General features: G+C 47.6%; 1 protein-coding gene across 1 annotated transcript; it reads right to left on the reverse strand.

Annotated features, from left to right (window-relative positions):
* Window positions 1-1,465: 1,465 nt before the first annotated feature.
* On the reverse strand, window positions 1,466-10,579 carry LOC140393933 (uncharacterized). Its single transcript, XM_072480585.1, has 3 exons — window positions 10,569-10,579; window positions 4,545-4,622; window positions 1,466-3,877 (listed from the first exon to the last, which is right to left on the reverse strand). The coding sequence occupies exons 2-3, from the start codon at window positions 4,562-4,564 to the stop codon at window positions 1,903-1,905; spliced, it is 1,995 nt and encodes a 664-aa protein (XP_072336686.1). The 5' UTR covers window positions 4,565-4,622; window positions 10,569-10,579; the 3' UTR covers window positions 1,466-1,902.
* Between the last annotated feature and the right edge of the window lie 13,016 nt (window positions 10,580-23,595).

The following is a 23,595-nucleotide window of genomic DNA, read 5'->3' on the forward strand; positions in this document are numbered from 1 at the left end:
GTGTTTCTGAAGTGCACAACTGTTTACACATCTACTGGCTCCCATAAAATCCACAGGATTTGGAAACATTACACAGTGCCTATTATTCACTCTCATATATACAGCATCTTTTATTCATTCCAATGCATACAGATTCCATCAATCGCTACAATATATACAGGGTCTATCATTCACCATACTATATACAGTCAGTAACTCACTGTAATATATACAGTCTATTATTCACTCGTATGTATATATATATATATACAGATACAGGACCCATCACTTGTTACAATATATACTGGGTCAGTAAATTACTATAGTATATACAGAGTCTGTCATCCACTATAATAAATACAGCTCCTATCATTGTTATAATATATGCTGTCAGTCATCCACTGTAATATATACAGGAGACTGCCAATCATAATAATATATATGCATACTTATGCCAAAATCCTCCTCTGCGTCCCTCCCTGTGGACCATTGCCCTGCACCAGTGAACCAGATTAACAGTGCATTTGGGATGAAAATTAAATAACAAGAAAGTAAGAAGTTTAGCAGAAGCCGAGAGACATTGAGGTGCAACATTAGCCGGAATTCTCCGACTGTTGGGATTCTCTGTTCCCGCTGGTTGCGCATCCCCGCCCACGGGTTTCCCGGCGGCATGGGGTGGCTTCAATGGGAAATCCATTGACAAGCGGCAGGAAGATAGAATCCCACGTCACCGAGAAACACATGGTTGGGGGACCGGGGAATCCAGCCCATTGTTTACCAGAGATCAGTGAGGCTACATAAATGATAACTGCTAATGGCGAGGAACCTGAGCGAGGTAGACAGCAGAATCCACAGAGTGAAGTATCAATGGAATTGCTAGCATCCTCATTGGGCAAGGAGGCTAGTTCTCCATCTGTGATCCAAGCCACAGAGTGCTGTTAGAACCATGACAGACTGCAGATATTCTCCTCTATAAGAGGCAGTTTTGTGCCTGAACCAGGAAGAGATCTTTTCCCAGATTTAGTCACCTAAGTGATGTTTTGCGGTAACTACTAGCTGGATTTGACCTATAGAGTTACTAAAATTGGATGTTGTTTGGGAAAAGGGGTGCTTCAGTGAGTTCAGGGAATGTGGGTATATTTTGAGAACAAGACGTAACTTCAGATAACACAGTGTGTTTAGTTATTAATATACTTAAGCGCCAGTGTATATTAATCTTTTGTCATTTTTAAAATTTATTTTCTTCCACTTTAATAAATATTGTTTTTAATTGTTTACACAACGATTAGACTGGTTCCTCACTGGGTTGTACATGGTTCCTCACTTTATTCCAAACAAAAATACACCATTAAGAACCAGTGTTTCAAGTTATCCTTCAGGGTTTTGAGACACTCTCGCAGGTAACATCAGCGAGGTTCTTATGTTGATCTCCTATTTTCTTTCTCTGTCAGTCTGGCCTCAATAAAAGTTGAGACGGATTCGCACGTAAACAGAAGTTATTTATTTAGCTTGCAAGCTTTATCATCTTACAGAAATGTAACAGGACGTCCTGCCTCTTACACTCCAGAAAACGACTGAACTAACAGACAAAGGAATCTCTGCAAAATCAGTTCAAATGGTATCAAGTTTCACATACTCGACGGACATAGGTCAGCCTAGGTCCCTCCTGACCTGTTTAATCCATTCTGATTGGCTCACTTCCAATCCCTTTCTCTGGCCCTTATCAATGCAGTCTCACTCTCATAGACACACCTCTTCCTGCTTTTTCCATGCGGTCCCAAATTCCTTTGTCCCTAACTAAAAGAATCAAAGTGGCTTATTTCTACATTACATTAACTAGTATCTCTAAAGTAACTATTTTATATCACATTCGTCATTCCCTCCTTTTATCATTCCATGATAACCGAACTATCCAATCTATAGCTACGGTTCCTCATCTAAAAAGATTCGTCGCTGCATTTCCAATTCCTGTCTTAGCCCCCCTTCATCTGCTTCACCCTCATGGATTTTAACAGTTAAAATCTTTTTCTCGGTGATTGGGGCGGTGATCTGATCCAGTGCACCCCGCATTCTACCCATCACACATTTAAGGATGGCCAGGCCCACAAAGATGCAGCCGATAGCTACCACCAGATACATGGCCATATTTATCAACCAGTCCTTCCATCCCCCAAATCCCCAGTTACCCCAAGAGCCAGGATCCTGCATCCCGTCCAAGTGATCCCGTATGCGATCCATAAATTTAGTGATGTTAGCGGTCAAGTCTTGAACACCCATAATACACTTGCCCTGTACTATGGCGCATACCCCACCCTCACGGGCCAGAAGATAGTCAAGAGCATACCGGTTCTGCATTGCAAACAACCGTAGCTGAGACAACTCCTTAGTTATTGCCCCGAGGGCTCCCAAGGTTTCATTTCCCAAGATGGTAAGGCCGCAAATAAAATAATTCCGATCACTAACAGCCAAGGAACCCCCCACACCTCCCAGTGTCAATACGCTCAGAATGCCCCACCCGGCTGAGTGGCCCCGGTTGGGTGCAAGAACCTGAGGTTTTTTCCAGTTCTCGCAAAATTCAGCAGAGACTGCCCGGCGTGCTAACTGATTATGCAGGTTCCACGCCGAAGGGCAGGGGACTGTGGTAGGGACTAGAGTCCCTACAGCAATTCGGCGGGGAAATGGGGGTGACAAAACGTTGGTCGCCGTACCATTAAATAAAAAGTAGTATCCTTGGTCCGTGTGGAGACTAGCATCACAATCAGTATATCGGTTGCGTAAGGACCTCCCAGTAGCCCAGTTTATCCAATTTTGAAATGCCCATTCGGGCCGCCCAGCAATGCGGAAAGCCCTATTCCCGACAGTGATATGAGAGACATTCGCCCAGCCACAAAGGAGCTGGAGGCCAGCGTTCAATGGAACGCAAGTGGTGCTATAACAAACGCATTTGCCAGACGCCTGGGTGATATGGCACCTCCTGTCCGTACAGGTGGGAAACAGACATGTTATATTTGTGTCCACCTCTACCAGCAAACAGCCGTATCCTTCACTGCTGAAGCAATTCTCGTACGACCGGGAATCCCTATTGGGAGTGAAGTGGCTAGGTATGTACGCCCTCCACCGTCGCAGCCTATCATACTGTGAATGGGAATTATCCCGAGGGAGGGGAAGGCAAATAGCCGGTGGTGCTGAATCCGGATCGTAAGGAAGAGTGACGTGCTCGGGCAGTGGCTCGGAACGCTGACAATGAACCACCGTTTGGGGAGTGCCCCAAAGCGGTGAAACAGAAAATAACCGAGACACCGCTGCGGGGTTTGGGTAGCAGACAACCCGTCCCTGGCCATACAGACGGTGGTAAATCTGGTAGAAGAGATTCATACTACCCGGGTTTTCCTCAGTTTGGCCTTTAATTAACTTAAGTGTATCTCCCGGTAACCTACGTTCTAGCTGTACTTCCCTTCTCATACGCCCCGTCCTCTCTCTAGTCCCTTTCTCTTTCTCATAGCCTCTTCCTACACTCTTCTGACAGCCTGATGTTACCTTTATTGTACCACTCTTAACACATCCAAAATCAAATTTACATGTATTCCAAAAACAAGGCAATGTCCATATAATGTTCCCTTCCCATCGCCGGGACCGGTGCAGCTGCTTCATGACTCCCGCATTCTCCTTAACTTTGATGACCTTCCATGAGTCGATACCATGTCCTCGTATATGGGGGCAGTGAAGAACATCACCTGTGCATAGGTGATGTATCCTTGTAGATTGGTTGGGGCTACACAGATACATAATATTCCCCTTTCCCATGTCCATCGCCAATAACACGCCAAGCGAAGTGAGGCCAAATATCAGACAGACGATGCGTAGCCACTCCATCATGCTCCACACCTGTAAAATAGCACTGGAGAAGGGAGGCAGGTTAGTATCCGACCTTTTACAGTAGTGGAGATGGGCTCAATTTACAGTGATGTAGGTGGACCCAAGCACTTCGCCCCTCCACTTTAACTGCTGTGGGGGTGGCAAGGAGAACTTGGAAGGGCCCGTCCCATCGCGGCTCCGACCCCTTCCTAGTCCAATTTTTGACCATTACATAACTACCGGGCTGGACTGAAAGTGAGCTAGGTACTGGGGGCAATGGCCGGTGAGCCGCGCGGACCTGGCCATGGAGTTCCTTGAGCACTTGCGTAAGGGCCAGAACATAGGTGGTCATTTCCTCAGTCATCTGATGAAACTGAACCCGTCTGGGAACCTGCAGGCTCCAAGGAGTTCTAAGAGGCCTGCCATAAAGAATCTCGGCGGGAGAGAGCCGGGCTGGTCCCGCAGGTGTAACCCGCAGCTGGAAGAGGGCAACGGGGAGCAACTTAAGCCATGTCAGTCCCGTGTCTGCTCTTAATTTAGCCAATTTAGTTTTGAGGGTCTGATTGTGTCTTTCAACCAACCCGGCTGCCTGCGGTCTGTAAGCACAGTGTAACTGCTGGCGTATGCCCAACTGGGAGCAAAACTCCTTGTTAATTTGTCCAATAAAATGAGGCCCATTATCAGAACTTAACTGAGCTGGTATACCGTACCGGGGAATGATTTCCCTCATCAAGACTTTAACCACAGTAGCAGCTTTATTATCGATAGTCGGATACGCCTCGACCCATCTGCTGAACACATCCACAATGACCAAAACATATTTGTAACATTGACACCTTTCCAACTCAATGTAATCCATTTGGAGCGTCTCAAAGGGACCACTGGGCAACGGGGTTTGCCCCTTCCCACAAGGGATACCTTTTCCGGTGTTATATTGCTGACAAATCAAACACCGATTACTGATACTTTGGGCCAACCCCTGCATTTTAGGGTGCCACCAAGTGTCCAGCAACAAATCACTAGTCCCCCGAGCCCCACAATGAGTTGCAAAGTGTACACATTCGATGACCCATAAAGCCAGCACATCAGACATACAAGTCTGATGTGCAGGCGTGGTCCATAAAGAGGAAACAGAATCATATGTACAACCTAACCGTTTCCACATTTGTTTATCACTCTCAGGAGCGTCCTCCTGTAACCTTATGACGTCTTGGATGGTTGGCATTGGCTTGTCAGAAGCAGACACATTCATAGTAGGTCGTTTAGTCTGACTTAACATTTTAGGCACCATTACTTGCTGAATTTGTGCGGCTGTGCGCGCTGCACGATCTGCTCGTTCATTACCAACGTCAACTGGGGTTGTACCATTCGTGTGGGCAGCGCATTTAATAACGGAAATCTGCGCGGGCAGAAGGAGGGCCTGCAGTAGGTCATTAACTAAACCCCGGTTGGATATTTCTGTACCAGCCGAGGTAAGGAATCCCCTATTCTTCCAGAGTTGTCCGAAGTCATGAACTACCCCGAAAGCATATCGGGAGTCAGTGTAGATATTTACCCGGCGATCTCCCCCAAGTATACATGCACGGGTCAGGGCAAAAAGTTCGGCATGTTGGGCTGAATAAGGGGTCTGGAAAGCTGCCGCTTCTAGGATCAGACCATCCTGATCTACGATTGCGTAACCGGACAGTCTCCGGCCAATGGGGCTTATTAATGCACTGCCATCAACATACATAATCATGTCAGGTTGTTCGAACGGAATATCACTCAGATCGTCCCTTATTGTTGTAGTTTCCTGAATCAAGGCTAAACAGTCGTGACCAGGCGCGTCCTCATGGACAGGGGGACCGCTAAGAAAACAGGCTGGATTGATAGTGGTACAATATTTAAATGTCAGACGTGGATTGTTCAAAAGGTATATCTCATACCTATTCTGATGAGCTGCGGTAAGATGCTGAGTCTGCAGTTGCCCCAATAGTGCGATTACCGAGTGGGAGCTATACACCGTAATATCCTGTTGGAGAGTTATATTGGCAGCAGCCTGCAAACTATTGTATATCGCTGCCAGGATCTGGGTGCAAACAGGGTGACCCAACGCCACTGGGTCGAGTTTGGAAGAGTAATATGCTACGGGCCGGTGCTTGTCCCCATGTTGCTGGGTGAGTACCGCTGTTGAACATCCTTCCAGAACAGTACAGTATATCTGGAATGGTCGGTCGTATAGGGGCCTACCGAGGGCCGGTGCTTGTAGCAAGGCCTGCTTCAGGCAACGGAAGGCCTCGACTGCCTCGGTGGTGAGAGTAAAGTTTCCCTCTTTACTCGTATAAGGTGTCAGCAGCTTTGTATAGACAGCGATGTTTGGTATCCACTGCCGACAATAATTCACCATACCCAGCCAATGACGAACCTCTTTGGCTATTGTAGGGGCAGGGAATTGGCATATTGGTTCAATCCTACTGGGGTCGAGACTTCTTTCTGTGGCTGTAAGTAAAACTCCTAAGAACTTAACTTTTCTCTGAGCCACCAAGACCTTTGCTTGTGAAACAACATAACCCAACGAGGATAGGTGGTTCAGTAATTGGATCACATCATCCCTGTTACTGGGCTCGTCAGGACTTGCCACCAATATGTCATCTACATACTGCACTAGAGTGGAACCATGCTCCAATGTCAAGGCCTGCAGTTGGGTCTGCAAACATCTGGAGAAGAGTGTAGGGGAATTGACAAACCCCTGTGGCAGTCGGGTCCAGGTATACTGCTGCCCATTGTAAGTGAAGGCAAACAAATATTGACTTTCAGTCGCAAGTGGGAGGGCAAAGAAGGCGTGCTGAAGGTCAATTACGGCGAAGACCCGGGCTTGTGCTGGAATTTGAGCCAGTATGTGGGCAGGGTTAGGGACGAGAGCATGTAACGGCTGTGCGATGGCATTGATTGAACGTAAATCCTGTACTAATCGGTACTGGTCTGGTTTGGCTGGTTTAGGCACAGCAAGTATGGGGGTGTTACATTCTGATTGGCAAGGGACCAAAATACCCTGTTTCAATAGTTCTTGAATTAATTTATCTATTGATGGAGCAGCTTGAGATTTGAGGGGGTATTGCCGAATGGAAGGTAGCTTTGCATGATCCTTAATCATTACCTTGATAGGTGTAACATTTGTCTTTCCCACTTGTGATGGGTATTCCGCCCAGACCTGTGGATTGACATATTCCAACACATCATGTCCCCTGTGATGCTGCAGTCGAGTGTTAATCGTTTCAGGGACCTCAAAATATTTTATGGTAGTGCCGTCTGGCATGGCTTGAAGTGCGTAGTCTGTTGGATCTGAATGATCCACTGCCCTCCTGACCATTCGTCCCATATCCCTGGCATGGTACGGGTCATAGACCTGACGTGTAATGTGAGGGCTTACCGAAGCTGACTGTGGCCATAAATGTGGTGATATTGTAACAAAATCGGCTGTACCTTCTTTTCCCGTGACTGTGGCTGTAACCTTGACTGGCCATTCGGTCTCAAGTAATGGCCGGTATTTGTCCTCCAACTCCCTGTTTCGTCCAGTTCTGTCATAGGCCAGGGTAACGTGATGCAGTGACTGTTCAATGTCTAACGTCCACCACTGGGGGGTGATAGAAATATAGCACTGTTGTCTCATCCTCCATGATGTAACCGTTACCCCCTCATCTCCGCATTCTAGCTGTAGCTGGAAGATACACAGTAAATCTCGGGCCAACAAGTTACAGTCCAATCCAGTAGTCACTACAAACTGATGTTCTGCAGACGTATTCTCGTAAGTGACTGTCACAGGTTCAGAAATAGGATACTCACACACCTGTCCTTGGAACCCTGATAATTGCTGTGTGTGGTTGGATATTGGTAATTTAAGTGTTGATTGCACAGAAGACATCGCTGCCCCTGTGTCGATGACAAATGAGTGATGTTGATCTCCTATCTGCAGAGAGATAATAGGTTCCCTGTCGGATTGGAGAGTCCTGATGGCTAAATTAGCTAGTCAATCCTGTGTTGGGAAAGGGTTTTCCTGGGAGAAGTCAGTGTATCTCATCTGTCCTCCCCTTTGTGGGTACCCCCTCCTTTGGGTCGGATAATCTCCTTCTACTGTCTGTCTTTTAAAAGGGCATTCCTGTTGCCAGTGATCTGCACGGCCGCAATTAAAACATCCATTGTTCCCTTTATATCTGCCCCGGCCTCGTCTTCCAGTAGACCAATGGCCCCTCAGAGGGGGCTGCGGTTGTAGAGCTGTTGATTCATTCAGTGGACCATAAAAATGGGGTGAGGGTCCTTTTGGGTGGGTTTGGTATCCCCCTCTTCGCTGATCCACCCACCCAAAGTCACTATATTGGGGCTCCTGCTGGTAAACTACCATTTCTGCCCCTTGTTGGGGTCGCAGATCATCCTTTTTCATTACATACTCAGTCTTAACCTTTGTAACTGAGCCTCCTTCTGGGCCTACACCCTCCTTCCAGTAAAATCTGACTGCCCTTGCCATCTGGGAAGGGTCGTTCTCCGTCCAATTCATGTTATTACATTTCACAGCAGTAACCACAGAAGGTGGTAGGCAATGCATTAACATAGCACAGTATTGAGGGGAATTCTGACCATTTTGATACAGCAAATCGCCTGACTGCCCCCGGTAGATTTCATTAAAACGCCCCAGAAATTCCTCTGGGTCTTCATTCTTCTTAGGTTTTAGGTCTAAGATAACAGAAAGATTTATGGGCCTTTGAAATGTGCTATTCAATGCATTTAAGATCTGTGTCCTTCTATCGTCGTCTAACGCATAGGCCTGCTGGAGTGCGGCATGACTAGCATAATTCAGGTGGTTAAGACAAGTGCGGTACTCTGCTGGGGTTAAAATCTGCTGAACTAGGGCCCAGAGGTCCCTTGAATCAGCTTGATAAATTGAGATAGTAGTTCTCAATGAATCCACAAAGGCAGCAGGAGATTTTTTTCTATCTGGGATTGTAGTCATAATAGCCATCATCTCACTGGGTGTCCATGGGAAGTAAACGTCTATTGTGGGGTTTGCAGCTGCTGTCCCTGGATCGGGGTTTCTCATCTTCCTAATCGGTAACTGTCTCCGAATGTCACCAGGGGGCACTCTAGGTATTTCCCCTGGTTGTTCCAAGACTTCAACGTCTCTCCCTGTCACTAGGGGGAGTTCTTTCTCTTCAACCGAAGTTGTTTCAGCTTTCTTTGTTCCCAACTCTTGTGATTTCTCCTTAGTTTGGGGAGACTGAGGTGATATGCTTAATTGTTTCTGGTGAGCTTCAAGCCCCTCTCTTGCTGTCCGAGATCTTGTCCTAGAGCTAACTGGGCTTGTGGGACAAAGTTCCTTTTGCTCGTTCGGTTGTGAAGTTGGTAAAACAGGACCCACACTATCACCCAAAAGGGCTTGAGTTTCTGGCATATTTGAAATCTGGGGAGCAATGGCTGGGTATATATTATTGTACTCTGGTGGTTCTGGAATGAGCGCAGACCATACTATGGGTGCAGACGGAATTTCTACTGACTTTTCCGACTTATTGAATTTTTCTTCTTCCGACAATTCAAGGCCAGCCATTGAACTACGTAGTTCACCTCTTGTGTGACCCGGGTCCTTCTTGTCTCTATTTGCTCTTTTTTTAAATGCACATTCCTTTTTCAAGATTTGTAATGTTTTTTAGGTTACCCTGTTCACTAATTGAAATCCCCATTTTAAGTGCATTATCCTGCCAGCTGGACAACATAATCTTATCTTTTTCCTCTTGACAATATTGCCTCCATAATCCAATTAATTCTTTAGTTTTCATACTTTGATTTTTTTTCCATATCAGTCCCTGGATTTTCTTAACCATTTCTAGGTCTTTGGTTCCCCCTAGTGGCCATTCATCTCCCATTTTAGTTCTTAACTGTGCTGACAATTTTCTAAAGTCTTTAGCTTTGTCCGGATACTTATCACATAATATTTGCAGTGGCATGCCTGGATCATTTGTGCTATCCAAGGAATTTCCCATAATCTCAACTAGTCCTTGGAACTGCGTTTTTTCGCCACTACAATCCAAGGAAAATTCTTTAACTTAATCAACTATATTTTTAACACACAGACATATAGAGGTGAACCATTTGTTTCAATTTCAAATGTTACATCTACCCCTCATAACATAACCCAGCCAAATTAACTCTCAATTAAAGTTGAACCATTTATCTTAAATGTTACATCAACAATATAGCCTTCCCCAGCCGAATTAACTCACAATTAAAGTTGAACCATTTATCTTAAATGTTACATCAACAATATAGCCTTCCCCAGCCGAATTAACTCACAATTAAAGTTGAACCATTTATCTTAAATGTTACATCAACAATATAGCCTTCCCCAGCCGAATTAACTCACAATTAAAGTGCTTATCCCCAGACTGACCTGTGATTTCGTCGAGGCGGTCTTTCTGTGCCAACCGCGAGTGACCAGACTAATCAGACGATGAGAAGAGGGGGAACAATCAATGCTGGTCGTTTTCCATTTCTACATTGAGGGCCCTTTGTTCCCCGTCCTCCTGTTCATAATCAGTCTAATTCTGATTTCGCAGTTGGAACAGGATCGCCCTGAGAAATCCCGGTTTTCGGCACCAAATGTTGATCTCCTATTTTCTTTCTCTGTCAGTCTGGCCTCAATAAAAGTTGAGACGGATTCGCACGTAAACAGAAGTTATTTATTTAGCTTGCAAGCTTTATCATCTTACAGAAATGTAACAGGACGTCCTGCCTCTTACACTCCAGAAAACGACTGAACTAACAGACAAAGGAATCTCTGCAAAATCAGTTCAAATGGTATCAAGTTTCACATACTCGACGGACATAGGTCAGCCTAGGTCCCTCCTGACCTGTTTAATCCATTCTGATTGGCTCACTTCCAATCCCTTTCTCTGGCCCTTATCAATGCAGTCTCACTCTCATAGACACACCTCTTCCTGCTTTTTCCATGCGGTCCCAAATTCCTTTGTCCCTAACTAAAAGAATCAAAGTGGCTTATTTCTACATTACATTAACTAGTATCTCTAAAGTAACTATTTTATATCACATTCGTCACTTAACAAATCATTTGAGTCAGATTAATGCAATGTCTTGCAGTTTTAATAATATACCTTCAATATCCAATGTTAAACCAAAAAGTCACTTTGCACGGATCTTTCTCATTTATTCCCCATTTATTTCTACTGGAAAGAATTGAGGATCAGCAAATGAAGAAAGGATCAATGAGAGTGAAAGTAAAGACAGAAAAATGTATATTGAAGGAAGAGAACTTTGTGATGACAATTATCTGTGTACATGCAAAGTGATCTATCCATTTCCTCAGGGCAGGAACAATTTATGGTTTAGTATTATGGTGATACATAGGGGCACCTGGCTGCTCACATTTCTGACTGCTCATTGTGTCCTGTGGATACTCAGTGAACGTCTGGTCATCTGGGAGCACACCCAGGCAGCCCCTCTGGGCACCCTCATACCCCAGTTGTAGCATCAAGGGGATAGGTGTGGCCATGCTCTATCAATGGCTCACCAGGTGTTGACACTCCATAGAAATGCTGCCCCACTGCAGAAGAAGCAGGGGATTAGCAGAACTCACCCGAACCAGAGGACACGCGCACCATTGCCTTTCAGATTTGTGCCCCTCTCGGGGCAGAGACCTCATCAGTGACTCCCACCCCTCAGTATCACCAGCTGTCTCCTGCTGGTGAGGCTGGCAGTGCTGACTGTCAATGCCACCACATCTCAGGCTCTGTTCAGGAGAGCGAGCTTGAGTCTGCAGCCCAACTAAAGGCAGAGGATGTCCCTCCTCTCTTCACTGACATGGAGCTGTCCGTCCACCTCGGACTCCTGAACTTGGGTGGGACAGGCCTTCTGTAAGCCATCTTGGTGGCTGCAATGAGTGTTCGGTAAGTGGAATGCTTAAAAATGCTCCAGCTCTCAGGCTCTTTAGGGCTAACACTGGCTCCAGCGGTTACACTGCCCACTGGGCTGGGAATTGCTTTCAATTCATGCCGGCAGAGTGCTGGTCTATTTGCATGTCCTGAATCGTGGAACCGATAGCCCCCAACGTAAATGCGAATCGCACACTATTCAGTTCCGGCGGGAACACTCCCAAATGGAAAATTCTGCTGGTAAACGTGAGGCTGGAGGCACAACAAGTTTCAGTGATAGAATTGGAGTTGCTCTGACTCTTATTATAATAATAGTAATAATAATCTTTATTGTCACAAGTAGGCTTACATTAACACTGCAATGAAGTTACTGTAAAAATCCCCCAGTCGCCACATTCCGGCGCCTGTTCGGGTACACAGAGGGAGAATTCAGAATGTCGAATTCACCCAACAGAAACATCTTTGGACTGTGGGAGGAAACCGGAGCACCCAGAGGAAACCCACGCAGACACGGGAAGAACATGCAGACTCTGCACAGGCAGTGACCAAAGCCGGGAATCTAATCCGGGTCCCTGGCGCTGTGAAGCAACGGTACTAACCACTGTTGTCCGGCTGATCCCTTTAGGAGAGAATGTGGATGTGCAGTGGATCTGAACAGCACTGCTTTGTGAAGGAAAGGGGAGCTTGAACAATGGGAATATTGGTAGCCAGCCGACACTCCGAAGGTTGCTGCTGCAAAAGGTTTGTTTACACGAGTAGCTGAGAGCCTTCCTGTTGAGACCACTGGATTGGTGTTGAGTGTTATTCTGCGATAGAATGCGTGGCTAACGAACGGCAGAGGCTGAGTGGGCGGGAGTGACAACTTAATTATCGGCTTCTCAAACCAGCCGCCGGCACTCATAACTCAGGGTTAAGACTTGAAGTGGGAAGGGTGGGGAGCTGAAGAAATTCTGCACACAGATGGTTAGAACTAATGGTTATTGAGACAGAAACCGTAAAATGTTTCAAAGGGGTTGTTAGCTGACCAACAGTAAATTACAAGAAACAAAGCAAACCAATCAGCTTTCCCTCAGAATTTTATTCAGCAGTTAGGGGTTAAATGGTTTTTATTATATGAGGGGAGCTTTGTGCTTGTTGCAATATTTTTTGTGTATATTCATTCTTCTGCCACAGGTATGCCGTTTGTGTCAGGGTGAGTGAGAGGAATTTTTTTTATCGCGATGCAAATCACAAGACACAAAACAAGAAAAGGCAAGAGGTTAATAATACAAGATAATAATAATTTTTAATAGTGTCATAAATAGGCTTACATTAACACTGCAATGAAGTTACTGTGAAAATCCCCAAATCTCCACATTCTGGTGCCTGTTCGGGAAAATTCAGAATGTCCAATTCACCTAACAAGCGCGTCTTTCGGGACTTGTGGGAGGAACCGGAGCACCCTGAGGAAACCCACGCAGACACGGGGAGAACGTGCAGACTCACAAACAGACAGTGACCCAAGGGGGAAATCGTACCTGGGACCCTGGCGCCGTGAAGCAACAGTGGTTAGCACTCTTCCTTCGAAAGATTTAGATCCCGGCTCCGGGTCACTGTCTGTGTGGTTTGCACATTCTCCCCGTGTTTGCGTGGGATTCGCCCCCACAATCCAAAGATGTGCAAGGTAGGCGATTTGAACACGCTAAATTGCCCCCTTAATTGGAAAAAATGAATTGGGTACTCTAAATTTAAAAAAAGAAAATGAAGGGGCAATTTAGCATGTCCAATCCATCTAACCTTCACACCCTTGGACTGGATGGATGCCAAATGAGTGGATGCCATATGGAGGCTAGTAGTGTGGGATGGTGTTGGTTCCAATGGAGGGGCAATGGATGCCTCTGGTGAAAGACTCCCCAACAGCAGCTTGTGTTGCCTTGGGAAACGGATCCTAGTATCAGTTCACATGGCCATTTCAGAGTCAACTGATCCCAAAGGAGGGTCTTCTACTTTATTCTGACAAACCTTGGGAAGTATTAGCAATGGTGCCTCACACAATGGAGTGGACCAGGATGGCAGAGACTCGTTAATGAGGAAATTAACCAGCCCATTACCACAACACGCCAGTGAGTCAGCAACTGGAATGACACTCCCTATCCTCTCCAGAGTTGAACTTGCCACGATGAGGAAGGTGAGAGAAAAGCAGCGGCAGAGCTTGTTCAGTGGAAATGTCAGGCTGGGAAGCCTTTAAACTGTGAAAATGAAGATCTGCAGCCATGTCCATCTTACAGGCAGCTGCTCAGGGGGGGTCTTCTGAAAGTGTACTTTCACTAGTTGACGGATGATTTCCAACTTATTGAAAGTCAGTTCACTTCACTCACTTTGATCAATGTTTCCCTGCTGTCACCCTTCCCCACAGCACGGGAGCAGCTTATTCAGCTCCAGCTTGACCAACAGATGAGGAACAAGAGGAGCAGCAGCACTGACACCAGCAGCAGCAGGAGCAGAACCAGCAGCAGCACCAGCTGCCTTCTCCACAGCCACATGGAGCTCCACAGGGCAGAGGTGATGAACACAAAGATCCTGCTGGCGAGACACTAACACGGGGTCTGCAGGCAGAGGGTCAGCACTTTCAACATGTGGGAACATCTGATCCAAGCAATTAAGCTTCATCAGGAGGTTCAAGCTTTCATGGCAGGTCAATGCTGACATCTGCAGCCTCCTGGATCAAGGCTTCCTTCCCAGTGGATTGGCTGGGCATACAGTGCCAATGGTCGTCAAGGTGCCGGTCACTCCTCTCCCTGGAGTTCTGCGCTCTCTTCTGCAAGAAGAAAAAGCAAAGAATTGTGATTGTGTGGCAGAGGAAGGAAGGACAACATTTGCTGAGAGGGTGTGCAGTTTGGCACCTGAACCAGTTATGCCGCTCACCTTTCCTGCTCACCTAAGGCCCTTGAGTACTTTGAGGCATTGTCTCCAGGATCAAGGGACTGCACTGGTGCTGCTCACCTCCACGGCCACCTCCATGCCTGCTTACTCCATTGATAATCTAGCCTCTCCCTCTCATCCTTGGCAAACATCATCTCATTTCTGTTGCTCAAATCCTGCAGCAGGATGTTCAGCGAAGTGTCCGAGGCTCAGGGGCAGCCTTCCCAATTCTTCTCTTCTCCATTCCTGTTGTTGCTGAAGACTCAGGAATCAATGTGCAGTTCAATCATTCGAACTCCTGCCAGGCTCAGATGTTGCCCAGATGCTGCAGATGTCAACGGTGACCTGCAGTGAAATTCTGAATTCCATGGGAAATCCTTCCTTCGAAGGATTCAGTGCATTCGCCCCAACATCCATCATTATCTACTCAGGGAATCCTCTTAATATGAAGAAAAGTCCATTAGACCAAACGTTAACGATTCTTTAATTGCACCTCTCTTTCCAAAACGTCTACTGCTTTTCAACTCAGGATTTTTTAAAACATGACTGCAGCAGTCACACACACTAACCCAGGTTTTCGAGCCTTACTGCACCAAATACATATAATATACTATATCTGAAATTCCTACATTCACCACATGCCACAGAATATTGCAGCAGGAAGTGATTCATGTTAATTATTTACTGGCTTCACAAACCGTGCTCTCACACACCCGTCGTGATGAATGCTGCCAGGTTGATCTCAGTGATTCAGGAACACCAAGTCATTCGAAGAGTAAAGATGACAATCCTGTTTAGTTTAAGGAATCATTATTTTCTCCAGCATTGTCCAACTGTTCTCAAGGTGATGAGGTTGAGTCTTTTGAGGCTAAATAGATCAATAGAGTGTTATTCATAGTCCTAGATCAGTTAAGGTGAATTTCTGGGATCTGGATTTTGCCAGTATCTGATTGATCATTTGGTTGTTTAGGTGGAATTCCTATCAGATTATAGTAAACCAGCAGTGTGATAATGGTCATCATGGTCAGCACTATATTTGTGCCCCAAATGCATCTACAACATGGCGCCAACCTCATACCTCCAGGGGATTCCAGTATGCAGACTCCCATTCTTGGGTAATACTTTCTCATTTGACTAAGCCTCTCTTCCCATACAAGTCTTTCCACCATTCTTGTTCCCAATACCTGGTTAGTTTACAACATTGTCTAAAAATACCTCAACGAGGGTGAACCCCCTTGTAAACTGATCCATTGTAAAATCCTGTGCATTCCACAAGTAATGCAGCATTCTCCAAACACCCGTTATTCTCCCTCAGCCTTCAGGGGAGTATTTGTTCTGGTACTTTTCCACATTCCGGTTTGAGTTCTGATGTAAACAACCTTTTTGGTTATGCTAAATGTTAACAATGAATAAGAGCTGCTCAGGCTGAGCAAAGCATGTAGGATTACTCTCCAAAGATACAGGCATTTGACAAATGTCTTTGAAAGTGAGATCATGCCTGAAGAGATATTTTGAGACAAATTATGTTGATGATAAGATCCGCATTCAGCTCCTTTCAGCCAGCCTAAAGTTGGTGTCACAATCTCCTGGGCTAGTTTGTGGTCAATTCCAGCCCCACTTCACCCGGAGTCACAATGCAGGTGAAATTAGATTTTATGTAAAATACCCAAGGTCCTTGGTTGAGTCCAATGAAATCCAGTCACCAGGTTTGTAACTTTAACACAACATTTTATTTGGTACAGTATTAGCATTAAATGGATGGGCAGCACGGTGGCACAGTGGTTAGCACTGCTGCCTCACGGCGGCGAGGTCCCAGGTTCGATCCCGGCTCTGGGACACTGTCCGTGAGGAGTTTGCACATTCTCCCCGTGTTTGCGTGGGTTTCGGCCCCACAATCCACAGATGTGCAGGCTAGGTGGATTGGCCACACTAAATTGCCCCTTAATTGGGAAAAATGGATTTGGTATTCTAAATTTATATTAAAAAAATAATTAAACGGACAGATAATGTAACTATCTATTGCCTTTCCAAACCCCTTCCGAACTTACCCCACTCTCTACACACACACACAGACAAACAACACAAAGGGGAAAGGGTGGTGGAAGGGAAATAAAATGTTAATAAAAATAAAAGGTTAAAGATCTTTGATGCGCTGCGATGACTGCTAGTCAATGTCTTTCTGAAGTTCTACAACACCAGGTTAAAGTCCAACAGGATTGTTTCAAATCACTATCTTTCGGAGCACTGCTCCTTCCTCAGGTGAATGAAGAGGTAGGTTCCAGAAACATATATACAGACAAAGTCAAAGATGCAAGACAAGAGGTTGGAAGCAAAGCAAAGTTTTGCAGTGTGTAGTGGGGCCAGGAAAAGGGAGACAGACATAAATACCCAACCACAGATGAATGTGCCCACATCCCTAGAAAAATAGAAAACAGACATTACACAAGAATAGATATTTTGGTAATTATCACATTGTTCACTTCCGGTGAAAAGGTTGTGCTGAGCAAGAGAAGGTGGCACTCCTCCAGAACTCAGAAAAACGGCATTTTTTACACCAAACTGTCCACTGGTAAGCGAGCAGGTGGACCTCCTCTCAGGAGATCCCGAAACACAGAGATGCCATCAAACCGGTAATGATGGCGACAGTGAAGGCGCCGGTTGCGGATGCCCTGGCCACCTCAAGGTGGTGTTGGAGAAAACAGAGCGATGACTGGATGTACAGGAGCCAACAATCAGGGACCCAGAGAAAGCGGTGACCGACCAGAGTGACCAGATCACCTCCTTGGAAACAGAAGTGGCAAGGTTGGTCGTGGCGCAAGGAGCACTGAAGGGGAAAATGGAGGACCATGAGAATTGGTCGCGCCGGCAGAACCTCCATATCGTGGGCCTGCCGGAGGGCATCGAGGGCAGGAACCCCACAGAATATGTGGCCCAGATGTTGGGTAACCTGGTGGGAAGGGAGAGCTTTCCCAAACTCCTGGAGATAGACAGAGCTCACAGGTCACTTCGGCCAAAACCTAAAGTGGGTGAGCAGCTAAGGGCCAGAATATCGAAGCTGCAGCGCTACCAAGATCCTGAGAACTGGGTGAAGATCCTGAACTGGGCAAGGCACACTCAGTCCTGCCAGTGGGAAGGCCATTCAGTCCGAGTGTACCAGGACATTGGGGCAGACCTGGCCAAGCGCCGCACTGAATTTAACACAGCCAAGGCGGCCCAGTACAAGAGTGGGGTGCGGATCGGTATGCTGTACCCAGCCAAACTGTGGGTAATCTTCCAGGGGAAGGCATTCTACTTCACCATACCGGCCAAGGCGGATGGGGCTGTGTGCGGATATGGGCGGGAAGGCAGCAGCAACAGAGCCAACAGTGAAGACGAATATGTAAAGAAAAATACATTTGTGCAGCACAGAACTGCCTCACTTTCGACCTAGCTTTGTGTCCCAGGAAGGAGAGGGTGAGAACAGAGAGGTGTAGAAATAGGTGGAGACAGAGAGAGTGGGGGGAAGAACACAACGGGCGTAGGATGACAGGGATCGCTCCCGGGGTGGAGGGGAGGGAGTTGTGCACACTGGCGAGCAAGGCAGTGCAGGAAAGTAGGAGCGAAGGGGGGCTGCTGTACAGCTCCCAACAGGGAGGGGGTGCCTGGCAGAAGGGGGGGCTTAGCACGAGAAAATGAGTGGAAGAGGGTGAAAGACAGGATGGGGGTGGGGAGGGGGGGCACAGGGGCATGGACAGAGTCGAATGGAAGTACCTCATAGAGGTACTGGAACGGTTTGGGTTTGAGCCAGGGTTCACCTCCTGGGTGAAACTCCCGTTCAGCACTCCCATGGTGAGCATGGGGACTAACACCACCAGTTCTAAATACTTCCGGCTGCACAGAGGCATGAGGCAGTGGTGCCCACTATCCCTGCTATTGTTTGCTCTGGCAATCGAGCACTTGCGATCACCCTCAGAACGGCGAAGGGGTGGAGAGGTTTCCAAAGGGGGGACAAAGAACATAGAGTCTCATTCTATGCGGATGACCGGTTCCTCTACATCTCAAAGCCCCGGACCAGATGGAAGGGATAATGTTAGGAGCCTTCTTGGGTTACAAGCTTAACCTCAGTGATGCACAATCAATGACCACTATAGCGAGGTTGTAGTCCAACTGAAGGCTTTAATAAGCTAGATGTTTCCCCCAGCAGCTCAGGTACAGAATGAGGGGTGCTGGGGCGGCACGGGTTCTTATACCCCGCCTATCAGGGCGGAGCTATTATACACTCTAGCCAATAGCAAGCATACAGGTTCTACCAATGGTACTTTAGCCTCTCAGGTACCGTAATACCTATAATACCACATTCACCCCCTGTTAAAAAAAGGTCCGGCGGGGGTGGTGGCCAGAAACTACAAAACATAACATGGTATAATTAGTTATGAAGGTACCGTAACACCTCTGTACAGTGTTTAGTAAGTATTTACAAGTCTGGTAGCTATGTACATTTGGTGTTTTATATTTACAGATTACAGTTAAAATGAAGCAATCAGTCGATCGGGGGCCCTGGTCGTCCTCTGTGATCATCGGAGCTTCGGTGGGGACTCCGGTGGAGGCTCGGGCGTCTGTGACTCCGGGAGCGTGGCTTCGATCTCCATGGCAGCTTTGTCACCCCTAGACGGTGCTGGTGGGGAAAACAGCTGACCTGGGAAGGGAGCACCTGCGGGTGGCGTCGGTGGGTGGGGGGCCTAGACAGGGGCGGTGGAAGGACCGATCCTCCTGTAAGGTGCTGCGGTGGAGGGGAGGGTGGGACTGGTGGCTGGAATGTGCGCGGAGTTCCGGCGGGCGTCAGGTCCCGTAGGGAGACCGTATCTTGTCGGCCGTCGTAGGCGTACTGGGGGTTAGCATGGAGCAGATGGACCCTCTCGACCAACGGGTCCGACTTGTGCGCCCGCACGTGTTTTCGGAGCAGGATGGGTCCGGGTGCTGCCAGCCAGGCCGGGAGCGAGGTCCCAGAAGCGGACTTCCTGGGGAAGACAAGGAGATGTTTGTGAGGTGTCTGATTGGTGGTTGTACAAAGTAGTGACCGGATGGAGTGGAGGGCATCCGGGAAGACTCTTGCCAGCGGGAGACTGGAAGATTCCTGGACTGTAGGGCTAGTAGGATGGTCTTCCAGAATGTTACGTTCCCCCTCTCTACCTGTCCGTTACCCCGGGGATTGTAACTGGTTGTCCTGCTCGAGGCGATGCCCTTGCTGAGCAGGAATTGACGCAGTTTGTCGCTCATAAAGGAGGACCCCCCTATCGCTGTGTATGTAAGCGGGGAACCCGAACAGTGCGAAGATGCCATGGAGGGCCTTGATGACGGTGGAGGCGATCATGTCGGGGCAGGGGATGGCGAATGGGAACCGGGCGTACTTGTCAATCACGTTCAGGAAGTACGTGTTGCGGTCGGTGGAGGGGAGGGGGCCTCTGATGAAGCTTTGGAGGAATATCGGGAAAGTAGGACAAATCTCAAACGTGCAATAAAGAGGGCTAAAAGGGGTCATTAAATATCTTTGGCTAACAGGGTTAAGGAAAATCCCAAAGCCTTTTATTCGTATATAAGGAGCAAGAGGGTAACTAGAGAAAGGATTGGCCCACTCAAAGACAAAAGAGAATTTATACGTGGAGTCAGAGGAAATGGGTGAGATACTTAATGAGTACTTTGCATCGGTATTCACCAAGGAGAGGGACATGACAGATGTTGAGGCTAAGGATGTATGTTTAAATACTCTAGGTCAAGTCGGCATAAGGAAGGGGGAAGTTTTGGGTTTCTAAAAGGCATTAAGGTGGACAAGTCCCCAGGTCCGAATGGGATCTATCCCAGGTTACTGAGGGAAGCGAGGGAAGAAATAGCTGGGGCCTTAACAGATATCTTTGCAGCATCCTTGAGCACGGGTGAGGTCCCAATGGACTGGAGAATTGCTAATGTTGTCCCTTTGTTTAAGAAGGGTAGCAGGGATAATCCAGGGAATTATAGACCTGTGAGTTTGATGTCAGTGGTAGGCAAACTGTTGGAGAAGATACTGAGGGATAGGATCTATTCACATTTGGAAGAAAATAGACTTATCAGTGATAGGCAGCATGGTTTTGTGCAGGGAAGGTCATGTCTTACAAACCTAATAGAATTCTTTGAGGAAGTGACAACGTTAATTGATGAGGGAAGGGCTGTAGATGTCATATACATGGACTTCAGTAAGGGGTTTATGGGGTTCAGGGTGTACTATCTAGATGGATAAAGAACTGGCTGGGCAATAGGAGACAGAGAGTAGTGGTGGAAGGGAGTGTCTCAAAATGGAGAAAGGTGATTAGTGGTGTTCCACAGGGATCCATGCTCAGACCACTGTTGTTTGTGATATACATAAATGATCTGGACGAAGGTATAGGTGGTCTGATTAGCAAGTTTGCAGATGATACTAAGATTGGTGGAGTTGCAGATAGCGAGGAGGACAGTCAGAGAATACAGCAAAATATAAATAGATTGGAGAGTTGGGCAGAGAAATGGCAGATGGAGTTCAATCCAGACAAATACGAGATGATGCATTTTGGAAGATCTAATTCAAGAGCGGACTATACGGTCATTGGAAGAGTCCTGGGGAAAATTGATGTACAGAGAGATCTGGGAGTTCAGGTCCATTGTACCCTGAAGGTGGCAACGCAGGTCGATAGAGTGGTCAAGAAGGCATACAGCATGCTTGCCTTCATTGGACGGGCTATTGAGTACAAGAGTCGGCAGGTCATGTTACAGTTGTATAGGACTTTGGTTAGGCCACATTTGGAATACTGCGTGCAGTTCTGGTTGCCACGTTACCAGAAGGATGTGGATGCTTTAGAGAGGGTGCAGAGGAGGTTCACCAGGATGTTGCCTGGTATGGAGGGTGCTAGCTATGAAGAAAGGTTGAGTAGATTAGGATTGTTTTCGTTGGAAAGACGGAGGTTGAGGGGGGACCTGATTGAGGTCTACAAAATTATGAGAGGTATGGACAGGGTGGATAGCTACAAGCTTTTTCCAAGAGTGGGGGTGTCAATTACAAGGGGTCACAATTTCAAGGTGAGAGGGGGAAAGTTTAAGGGAGATGTGCGTGGAAAGTTTTTTACGCAGAGGGTGGTGGGTGCCTGGAACGCTTTGCCAGCGGAGGTGGTAGAGGCGGGCACAATAGCACCATTTAAGATGCATCTAGACAGATATATGAACGGGCGGGGAACAGAGGGAAGTAGATCCTTGGAAAATAGGTGACAGGTTTAGATCAAGGATCTGGATCGGCGCAGGCTGGGAGGGCCGAAGAGCCTGTTCCTGTGCTGTAATTTTCTTTGTTCTTTGTTCTTTGAAGTCCATGCTGAGGCGTTCAAAGGGACGGGAAGCCTTTATCAGGGGCGCTCTCTCTGGTCGGTAGAAGTGCGGTTTGCACTCCGCGCAGATTTGGCAGTCCCTGGTGGCTGTCCTGACCTCCTCGATGGAGTAGGGCAGGTTGCGGGTCTTGACGAAATGGAAAGAGCGAGTGACCCCCGGTGGCAGAGGTCCTCATGGAGGGCTCGGAGGCGGTCCACTTGTGCGGTGGCACATGTGCCGCGGCAGGAGGCTCATTTAGCTTCCCGGGACGATACAAGATCTCGTGGTTGTAGGTGGAGAGTTCGATCCTTCACCGCAAGATCTTGTTTTTTATCTTGCCCCGCTGTGCATTATCGAACATGAAAGCCACCGACCGTTGGTCCGTGAGGAGAGTGAATCTCCTGCCGGCCAGGTAATGCCTCCAATGTCGCACAGCTTCTACTATGGCCTGGGCCCCCTTTTCGACTGAGGAATGGCGGATTTCGGAAGCATGGAGGGTACGGGAGAAGAAGGCCACGGGTCTGCCCGCTTGGTTGAGGGTTGCCGCCAGAGCTACGTCGGACGCATTGCTCTCGACCTGGAAGGGGAGGGACTCGTCGATGGCGGCATCGTTGCCTATGCAATGTCTGCTTTGATGCGGCTGAAGGCCTGGCGGGCCTCTATCGACAGAGGGAAAACTGTGGATTGGATCAGGGGACGGGCCTTGTCTGCATAGTTGGGGACCCACTGGGCGTAGTATCTAAAAAACCCTAGGCAGCGTTTTAGGGCCTTAGAGCAGTGAGGGAGGGGGAACTCCATAAGGGGGCGCATGCTTTCAGGGCTGGGGCCTATAACTCCATTTCGCACTACGTAGCCGAGAATGGCGAGACGGTCGGTGCTAAACACACATTTATCCTTATTGTATGTTAGGTTAAGGATTTTAGCGGTCTGGAGAAATTTTCAGAGGTTGGTGTCGTGGTCCTGCTGGTCGTGGCCGCAGATGGTGACATTATCGAGATACGGGAATGTTGCCCGTAAACCGTACCCGTCAACCATTCAGTCCATCTCGCGCTGGAAGACCGAGACCCCGTTAGTGACACCAAAGGGAACCCTTAAGAAGTGTTAGAGCCACCCGTCTGCCTCAAAGGCAGTGTATTTGCGGTCACTAGTGCGGATGGGGAGCTGGTGGTAGGCGGACTTGAGATCCACCATGGAGAAGACCTTATAATGCGCGATCCTGTTTACCAGGTCGGATATGCGGGGGAGGGGGTAAGCGTCCAGCTGCGTAAACCTGTTGATTGTCTAGCTGTTGTCGATGACCATCCTATGCTTCTCCCCGGTCTTTACCACCACTGTATGAGCTCTCCAGGGGCTGTTACTGGCTTCAATGACCCCTTCCCTCAGTAGCCTTTGAACCTCTGACCTAATAAAGATCCGGTCCTGGGCTCTGTAGCGTCTGCTCCTGGTGGCGACGGGCTTGCAATCCGGGGTGAGGTTCGCAAACAGGGAAGGCGGGTCGACCTTAAGGGTCGCGAGGCCACAGACAGGAAGGGGGGGTATAAGGCCGCCGAATTGGAAGGTCAGACTTTGAAGGTTACATTGGAAGTCTAAACCTAGGAGTGTAGCC

Source organism: Scyliorhinus torazame, chromosome 17, assembly GCF_047496885.1.
Source record: "Scyliorhinus torazame isolate Kashiwa2021f chromosome 17, sScyTor2.1, whole genome shotgun sequence".
Taxonomy (NCBI): domain Eukaryota; kingdom Metazoa; phylum Chordata; class Chondrichthyes; order Carcharhiniformes; family Scyliorhinidae; genus Scyliorhinus; species Scyliorhinus torazame.

Coding starts and splice junctions, on each gene's coding strand:
- LOC140393933 (XM_072480585.1), bottom strand. CDS start 4,564: ATGAGGGAAATCATTCCCCG. Junction 3,878..4,544: donor ATGAGGGAAATCATTCCCCG/GTACGGTATACC, acceptor TCCCTTCTCCAG/TGCTATTTTACAGGTGTGGA.